The following is a 10,228-nucleotide window of genomic DNA, read 5'->3' on the forward strand; positions in this document are numbered from 1 at the left end:
ACTCTGTCTCTGGTGAAGCCTCTCGCTGCCCCTGAGCCTCTGGCCTGTACCCCAGTTCTGTATGCACAAATAAATAAATCTTTAAAAAAAAAGTTTCGTTCTTTAAAAAAAAATTATGAAACATCACTGATTTATATTGTATCCTAGAAGCTTCTTGCAAAAATTCTCCCCAAAATGTACATCTCATGTCTTCCCATTAACTCTACCAATACATTCTCAGGGGGAAACCTGGGGACCTGTGTACAGGTTTACTTATGTAAGGGCTATGGAATCACATATATTATGCTTCCTTGGTCCTTCCCATGCTAAGCACCTTCTGACAATGAGCTAACATGCTCTAAGCTGAAACAAAATACTGAGCAGGGTCTTCACACACATAACTACCAAAGGCAGGCCACCCTCTGCTCCTCTGTCCAAGCAGTCAAACCCTGTTCATATCACACCACCCTAACTCATTCACTCTAGTCCATTACTTTCCACCATGGCTCACAACACTCCCTGCGCCCTGCCCAGGGAACCCTTGAATGGCTTTCTACCCAGGATTCCCACAAACATAAGCTTTAACTGGTCTTGGGTGTACACAAACATGTTTTGTTTCCTAATCCCTCCAGATAGTTCTAACCTGCAGGGTTCCAATCAACCAGACTGAAAAACACTGTTCCTTACCATTCCTATCAATCTTCTTGGCCACACCAATGTCTTCCTAAAGTGTCTCCTACAGCAGGTACCATGAATTGTGTCCAACATCAATCTACTCACTCTGGCATAGAGAGACTAGAAAGCTAGAAATTACACAGCTCATGCTCCCCTCTTGCAAAAGATTGGCAGTGTTCTCAAATCCTTTTATGAGGCTGATACATAATTAAGTGCCAATATACTTAATATACAACTTTTAAAGTTTTTTTTTTTTTTTTAAAGGCAAAAATCAGTGAGACAGAATTGCTAATTACAGCTACATTTCTAACACTGGACAGGTAAAAGTCCAAATGCTGACAACACACTTTGCTGGCAAGGCTGTGTGGAAACAAAACTCTCACATAAGCTCCTGGTACAAGATAGTAAAAATCCAATGGAAGGAATGTGGCATTGTCATAAAAATTACATGCCCATTTACTCTTACCCAGAACCTCTAGGAATCCACCTAGATGGTAGCTACCACAAACACAAGCAATATAAGCTGGGATACAAAAATATCCACCCAAAGACAGGGTGAAAAAAACCTATGGAAACCCTGTAAGATAGAGGACTGTGCAGCAGTAATATTAAAAAAAAATTAGCAAGGGAAACCTCTGTGAATTGATACAAAATAACTACTAAAATACACTTAACAAAGCAGAGTGAAATCTACCACTTGCATCTCCAATCCAGAAAGTACCTGCTGTTCTACCATGACATGTATGCAGGCTGAAGGCGCATAGCAACAGCAACTTCCAGAGTCATCTCTGCCTCATGAGGGCCACCTCTTCACTGCCAGCCCTTGACACAGGGCTCCCCTGCACTAGACTGGCACCCAGTTCTGAGGTTTTTCTGCCCAATCTACTTCCTCTCCACTAGAATGCTCACAAGTGTTATCTTTCCCAATAATGTCTGCATTCTTAATTCCACCTCAGGGCCATGACCTTCTGTATAACAAAGGAAAAATTAGTATGTAGTTGGCTTGCAGGTATGAGAGGAACTTGCTATCTGCCTTCTCCTCCAAAACTTATATAGAAATTCTAATATGATGATATTTGGAGATACTCTATCAGGGCAATCATTTCACATCATGGCAATCATTTCACATCGCATACACATTAACTCATGCTGTATAACCTTAAAATAAAAAAAAGTTGCACAACCCTTATTGATAGTATTAGGAAAGTCAGGAAGACTAAAAATACCAAAAGTATGAAGGTATGCAAGGCAGGTTTAAAGAAATAGATGAAATAATTAGCAACTATACAAAATTACACTGAAGTTACAGAAAATTTCCTTTAAATGAATGTTAAGACTGAATAAAACTTAAGAGGCATTCCAGTTTTCTTGACTGGAGATCAATAAACTATAGCCCACAGGACAAATTTAGCCTATTTGTCTTCGGTTATTATTGGAACACACTCTCACTTGGTAGTTCAATGGCTGCTTTTTAGAAAGATAGTTCCAACAGAGAGAGTAACCCTAAATGCACATAACCCAGACCTTACATTAAGTGTGCCAATTCCTGCTTAACAAAATTTATGTACCTTAGTATATTCACAGCCTGTGGACTATCAGAAGTAATGCTAATACTACAGGTTTCTGCCTATTTCCCTGGTTTTCCATATCGACTCAGTATCCTCTTCTATTAGCATTCTTCAACTATTTAGTTAATGCTTAACACTTTAAAGACAGACCTTACCACCAAGTTATCTTTCATCAATTCTGGTAAATCTTCACTCATTTTCTTCTAGTCTTTCTACTCATTCCCTCTGGAGCTCTTCACTCTCCTCAAACCCTCAGTCTAACAGCTATACTTCTTAACCAGTCTGTTTTTCCCCTCTTTAGCTTTATTCTAGTTCTCTTCTGTAACAATGTTTTATCTGCAACTTAACCTCATTTCTATTCAAATGTTGCTTTTTCCTATTTTTCATTTCCAGGTTCCAGTCGATTTCTGCCCTCCCCCCACCCACCTGTATACTATTTCCCTCTTATGTTTTTGAATCTTTTGCATCTTCAATTACCCTAAAACTGTGTGATGTGATTTCTACCTGATATTCCATTTCTGCAGTCTGTCATGACTGGTTAACTCTTCTTGATGAATAACATCACATTTTATAATTCCCCATTGTTAACTGGCAGAGCTTTGTGGGAAGCCCACACACCCCAGATTGAGAACATATGCCTCCACAGCAGTTCCATTTGCTGCTGTCAGGTGTTCCAAGGTAATGTAGACTGGAAACTATTTTTTATGTTAGCTTCTCAGTTTATGCACTCCTTAAGACATATAGCAATGTAAAGCCTCAAACACTGCTAACTGGTGACAAATTCCTGGGGAAGATTTTACCATCCCAGACCTCAAGCAGCAACAAACTACTTACTGGGGACAGTGTATGGGTTGTTTAAAAGTATCAGATTGGGGCCCTCCCTGGTGGCACAGAAGGTGACACAGCACTGCAAGTGAGCAACAGCCGCTTCAGGCTTCAGTGAGAGTTGGATCCCTGACCCTGGAAGTGACTACATGGCGTAGCAGACCTCTCCTGACCCGCCCACTGCTCCCCTCAGCAGTGTACTTCGTAGATCTGCCTATTCTGCTCCCACTCTGTCTCTAGTGAAACCTCTCACTGCCCCTGCACCTCTGGCTTGTACCCCAGTTCTGTATAGAAAAAAAAAAAAAAAAAGAACTGTCATTAAAAAAAGTATCAGATTGACAAGCAGATCCCATGCTAGCTCCCAGAAACAAGGGAACAAGGGCCTATAATCTCATTTTCTATTCCCATACAGGTTGCTAACATAGAAATAATAAATGTCCACTGAACATCAGCTTAATGACCAAATGTAATGGATTTTACACTACTTGATATTCAGCTGCAGGTATTTCTATTACCTTCTTGTAAGTCACTTATCCATTTGTAAAATGTTTCATTCAGTTTTCTTTTTAGTAGCAGGTTTGTATGGTTACTGTCCCACTGTATCATCAAAACCTGAGATGAAATGGTAACATTACTGGTAAATTCCTTTCCATTCCCTTTCCTCAGAGGGATGCATTTTCTTGGGCAGAAACAGACAGGGCTCTCTCTCCTTTCCTAAAGAATGAAGGTAATTAACAACCATCTTTTTTCTTATCCTCCTACCCTCCCTGATAAGGCCAAGGAGCTATTCCTGATTGGGCCAAGGGCTGCTAAGCACCTCACTCCTACAAAGCCCTCTAACACCTTTCCAGCCTATTTATCAAGGAATACCCTTGGCAAGAGTAGAGAGAGGAGCAGTTAGCTAACTGGAACCACATCTGTGTCTCCCAAGCCCTCCAAAGTATAAGGTTCACCTTGCCCTTGGCTATCCCACTAGGACAACTGGAAACTTCTCACACTGCAGAATGTTTAGATTCTCTTAGCAATAACTTGCTTTAAAGTTCAGCCCCAGGAATTAAGTCCTGCTTCCCTCTATCCCTCTGTCTAGCATGGGAGGGCCCCTTCACTCTCCCTACACAGCTCTCCCATTTGGGGGAGAGCTGTACAGAAAACTGCTCTATGTATAATTTTTACAGAAGACAATGCAAAGCCTGCACCCCAGACACAAAATTTGAAGAGGCAATCAAAAACTTATAATATTTAAATAAAAACACAATACACAAGTCATCAAAATTTAAAAGGATAGAATCAATATCAATGATTCTTATTTTTGCCTTGAATTCCAATACGGCTAGGCTGAAAGCTATCACACTGACCTTTCCTTTTATCACCATTACTGAGAATTTAGTTTAATAACCCCTTAAACAGGTTCCAGATCCTAAGAGATGCTAGAGGGCCGAACAACATGGCAGCTAGCAGCAACAAATTTAACTTCATGAATCAGTAATATCTTCGGATCCCTCTTCTATACCAAGTCAAATTTCTCTTTGTTGACTTCCTCCTGTATAACCTGCTATGTCTCCTTTTTGTTTTGACCTGTTCTTCAACACTCTGGTCAGTTTCTCCAGGAAGTTAGTAGGGGATCTTTAAATTCCCAATACTCCATTCCCTTTCATTTGCCTTTTCTCCTTTGCCCTTATATTCTGACTGTGTATATTTATTTCTGTGTTTACTATCAATTGTCTACCCATTGCTATCTTTTAACTAGAAGGTTAAAAAAAAAAGCTCCCTTGACAAGCTCAGATTTTTATCTTTTTTGTTAACAACTGTTAACAGTCCCTGGCACACAGCAGGCACTCAAACATTTGCTGAAAATGGGGGAAAAACACCCAAGTAATTTACTCCTGGTTTGAAGTCACCAATTAGGACAATCACTTGGCTCCACCCCCTCCCACACAACCTATGTTTGATTAGCTGACTCCAGTTAAGAGTGGGGACTAAATTAATCAGTAGAATCTCCTCCCTCACTCAAGAGACTAAAGCTGAATTCAAGCAGAACAAAACCCCAGGACTGGTTTGAAGAGAGAATGGGGCTTTCCTGCAGGGTAGATCTGAGCATAAAGCCAGGAACTGTTGGGAGGGCTAACCACCACAGATGGACCACAGAATGGGGAAGATGAAGATCAAAAACTGAGTTAATGAAGGCTTGGGCCAGGGTGGAGAGAAATACAGATCCTAGTCCCAATTGTTAAAGCCACCAGATCAAGTTTTGACCAAAGTTCCATAAGCCAATACATTTGTCTAAGCCATTTGAGCTGGTGTTGTCAACTGAAATCATTCATTGTGACATGAGAATTCACCAAGTGTTCAAAAGTTCCAATGATGATTTAAAAAAAAAAAAAAAACTGCTTACCTGGATAACCAATTCCTTTGGCATTTGCATAGGGAACCCCAGAAGAACCAGGGCTATAGACAGGATTCATGATTTCACGAACTAAAAAGGGAGAAAAAGTGATTTAGTCAAGTCCTTTCCTTTCAGCATTAATCTCAAAAACGCATACATTAAGTTTACTATAAAACAAGATGTTTCATGCTGCCACCAAGAGAGGACAGATAAGGAATGCCAAAAGTCACAATGGGGCTCTAAACTTTTTGATTCTCTTCAGTCCATCAAAAGCTCTCTATGTCCTTGCTTTTTCAAAACAAAAAAGTGGTTTTTAAACAGTCTAAATAGTCTTATAACAGAGAATAGTTAAGTAAATCTGATCTATGCATAGCAGAAATATCCAGCAGTCGTTTTATAAAGTGCTTAAAAACACAACTGACATTACATTTTTTTAAAGTATATTACTATACTATATAGTGCAAACCCAAATTTTCATCCACATATAGGAATGTGCCACTCAACAATAAGATCTGGTTGAAATTAAAAATATGAACAATGTTTATCATTAGATGTGGTGCATTTAGTGTGTTTTTACATTTTTCTCTATTTCTTATATACATATATATTCTTAAAAAGGCAAATTAGCTACCATCCAGCAACTCCATTAACACCATCAGAACGCTATCATTCATAATTCTTTTCTTCCTGCAATGTTCAAGAACTTGCACACCTATGATTCTGCCCCTCCCCCAATAGCAATGAGATTCCTGGTATCTCCAACAAGCTTCTATGAATTTTATCACCCAATGTATGAGTCTAATTAAAGCTATTCATTACTCACTGAAGAACTCTGCGTTTTCCCCACTGTGCTCTAAAGCTGTTCTAAAGAATGAAATCTATTTTTACAATAAAAATAAACAAGATGTACATTTACTTAGTGTCTGGATTCTCCATCACTGCCCCAATTAGAATATCGCCCAGGAAGGTAGGACCAGGAAATGTGGCCCTATTTACTACCTCCAGCACAGATGACTGCACAAAATAGGTGTGACTATTTGCTGACTTGATAAAACATACAAAAAAGAACCACTTCATAAACATACTCAATCACATCCATTGCCTTTGTAACACATTCTAGTCTTAATTAGAAATAAACTGGGGAAAACAAGGCCCGGGGAAATAAAGTAAGAATTTTTTTAACTTCTAAACCAAAAGGCAAATACCGAATTTGCCACATTCACAACTACAACTAAGATAGATGTGTCTATTGGTCCTGACAGACTTTCCACAATAAAGATATTCTTTTTCCATGTCATCCAATATACTCAGTCATGAACTAAACGTAACCACTAAGCACCTGAAAAACGCTGGTATGTAGTACCTGATATTTTAGTTTTAGTTAACTCCTATTTAAACAGTCATCTGTAGCTAGGAATTACCACATTGGATATCTCAGTTCAGGTCTACAGAAGAAGCCAGAGAGAAAAGTAGGAAGCAAATAGGATAACCAACTATGTGTCTTATCCCGCATTTAAGTATAAACAAATTGGCACTACCCAGTCCTATTCTCCCACATTCTGAACCCACTCTTGGCAGATCTACAACGTAGGAATTGTGTACACACACAATTGTGTGGACACATCTCACTGCTTCTCAGGTTCAACAACCATCTCTGGAGAAGGTAACACATCCCAAACCTCTACTTCTCTATTCTCCATCAAGATCTAATTTTACTTTCTCTCTATTTTTTAAGGTTTATTTATTTACGCATATAAGAACTGGGGTACAGGCCAGAGGTGCAGGAGCAGTGAAACGATTCACCTGAAGCAGAGGGGGTGGGGGGGGGTAGAACAGGCAGATCAACAAAGTATACTGCTGAGGGGAGCAGCAAGCAAGTCAGGAGAGGTCTGCTGTGCCATGTGGGTCACCTCCTTGGTGGTTGGGGATCCAACTGGAGCAGAAGCAGCTGAGGCAAGCTTCACAGTATTGCGCTTTAACCCTCTGCGGGAAGGGCCCAAATTTTACATTCTTAATTGACATAAGATAAGTAAAACACTATAGAAAGGCCACAGAGAAAATAAAGCACAGTCCATGCTCTCAGTTTTCAATCTAGAAAAGTGCTGCCCACTAAAACTTCCTGTGAAAATGGAAATGTACGTCTACTCCGTCTGCATACAGTAACCAACTAATGGTTACTGAACATTTGAAATGTGGAGAGCAGAGGAGCCTCCTTGGTGGCCTACAGGTTAAGTCTCAGTACTACCACCAGAAGGCCCACCTGTTAGCCTGCCTGCCTTGGATCCCTAGCCACGGGAGCATCCTTATAACCCACTAACGTGCTGCAGACCTCTCCTGTCTTGCCCACTGCTCCCCTCAGCAGTATATTTCAGTAGACCTGCCTGTTCTGCTCCTCACTCTGTCTCTGGCGAATCCTTTCACTGCCCAGACCCCCACACTTCTGGCTTGCACCCCAGTTATTCTATACAAAAATAAAATTAAAAAAAAAAAAAGAAATCTGGGGAGCACAACTAAGGAACTGAATTTTAGTTTAACTTTAATGTTAATGAAATTGTCACAGATAGGTGATGACTATGAGACAAAAGACATGAATAATGGTGACAACGTGTTAACAGCCAGAAAGTGGAAAAAATGGTTCTGAGGCTGAGCAAGGAGAGCAAAGATTCAATCGGACAGGAGGCAGGATCAGGAAAAACTTCAGTACATAAGTGGTTATTTCCTTAAAACCTTGAATTTAACAGGCAGGATCCCAAAAGCCACAGAAATTAAAACAATGTAAGATTTATTTTAGGAATATTGAAAAATTGGCACTTAGACTACATGTAGGTTAGACTCATGTGGAAAACCCTTAAATTTAAATGTTTGGTCTGAGCATAGCAGTTAGACAAAAGATACCATATGACCCAGTAATTTTCACCCAAAAGAACAACATACATTCAAACAAAAACTTGTACACACATTTCTGACAGCAATCTGCATAAATAAAAAATATGAGTAATTCAAATGAAGCACTAACACAAGATTCCCATTCTATAATGATCTTATTATAGTCTAAACCAGTAATACCATTCTGTTTACATTTGCCACTAAAATGTATAAAATTGTACTAGATTCTAAATTCCATAAGTGGCCTCCCTGGGTGTTAACGCTATCACTCTATGGCCTGAGTTCCATCCCCCTATCAAGCAGCTAATCCACAAGGCACAGAAAAACTCTCCAGTCTTGTCAGCTGCTCCCCTTAGCAGTGCACTTCAGTAAATTTGCCTGTTGTGCACCCACTGTCTCTGGTTAATCCTCTCAACCCCTGCAGCTCTGGCCTACACCCCAGTTCTATGTAAAAAATAAACAGCAAAGTTCCAAAATTCTCAGAAGCTACATTTCCTGAAAACACTTTTATTTCCCCTAAGGCTAATAATATCTCCTACAGTGACTAAGTTTCAATGAATTTTAAATTATAGGTAAGAAATTATGCTGACTAAACAGAAGAAAACGCTGTAGCCCCTCTCCAGGTAGACAAAAGGACTTACATTGGTAGTACAAATGACAAAGTCAAAGGACTCTTAAGCTATTTGTTCAAGTGATGAACAATTCCCAAGCCTCAAGAGCAGGGAAAATACTTTATTCAATCCTGGCCCCCGCATCACTAGGGGCTTGGCACCAAGAGAACATAAATAGCTTCTGAATGTTCTTCAAGGAAAGAACTATCCAACATTATTTGCAATTTGAAAATCTAATTCAGAACTGCTGAAACATAGATCAATGACACTAACTGTCAAACTACTTAACATTATGTGCATACTCATGTGATAGAAATAGAATTTCTCTGCATCCCTTAAGGTACAGTGCTAAAATATTAACATTTAAACTTTGTTTACAGCAATAAAAAAAAGAGAGAGAAGAGAGACTGAGAAATATGCTAACCAGCATAAGGTAATGAGACAAAGTCAAAAATTACTGAGGACAGATGAACCAGTTTCTTTACTAAAAGAGGTGTAAGAGTGAGGAGAAATACAACAGATGCAGAGATAGAGATCTCTGTTGGGCCCTGTTTTAGTCTGAATAAACCATTAAAAAAGTTTTAAAGATTTTGGAATACAACTGAAGATGGGTCAGCTGAGATGGCATTAAAATACTATTAATTATATTAAGTGTGACAACAGTACCTTGGTTATGTAAAGCTTTTCAATTTTTAGAAATGTACGCTAAAGCACAAAAGAATAAAAATGACACACCTGTAAACCAAACTTGTATAAAAAGGGAAAATAATAGTTATTACATCAAGATGCTAAGTATACAGCTGTTTATTGTATTGTTATACTCTTAAAATTTGCATAACAAGAAAGAAAAACCCTATCATCACTTTGCCTGGGATTCTAATGCCACGGCCAGCCAGAAACCACCAATTTCCCAGTCTGTTTGATGTGGTTAAAGGACCCCAGTTCCAAGGCTGGACTGATTATTCACAGTATCTTTTTTTTTTTTTTTTAAAGTTTCCTATTTGGAAAAGGCTCAGTTATCAGAATTCCTATGAGTAAACTGACTCTTGATCAGAATATACATCAGATTTGTCTCTTAAAAAAAAGGATGACAGCAAAAAATTCCTCAATTTGAAAATCCTACTATATTATACTACTTTCTCTAATTTCAAAACATAACCTATACAGGGCCCTCTCTGGTGCCACAATGGGTTAAAATGGAGCACTATGAAGCTATCCATAGCCACTGAAGCATGAGTTTGGTCCTTGGCCAGGGAGGTGACCCACATGGCATGACAAACCTCTCCTGAGCCGCCTGCTGC

At 39.2% G+C, this 10,228-nt stretch overlaps 1 protein-coding gene across 2 annotated transcripts in view; it reads right to left on the reverse strand.

Annotated features, from left to right (window-relative positions):
• The window catches only part of FAM168B (family with sequence similarity 168, member B), a 40,256-nt gene that overhangs the window by 26,082 nt on the left and 3,946 nt on the right, over positions 1-10,228 (reverse strand). For both annotated transcript variants that reach the window (XM_012726790.1, XM_004674740.2), the window contains exon 2: positions 5,440-5,520. In XM_012726790.1, coding sequence (XP_012582244.1) covers positions 5,440-5,509 — 70 coding nt within the window. In that variant the 5' untranslated portion in view covers positions 5,510-5,520. The remainder of the gene's footprint in view (positions 1-5,439; positions 5,521-10,228) is intronic.

This window comes from Condylura cristata, unplaced genomic scaffold (assembly GCF_000260355.1).
Source record: "Condylura cristata isolate star-nosed mole 26May11 unplaced genomic scaffold, ConCri1.0 scaffold00002, whole genome shotgun sequence".
Classification (NCBI taxonomy): Eukaryota; Metazoa; Chordata; class Mammalia; order Eulipotyphla; family Talpidae; genus Condylura; species Condylura cristata.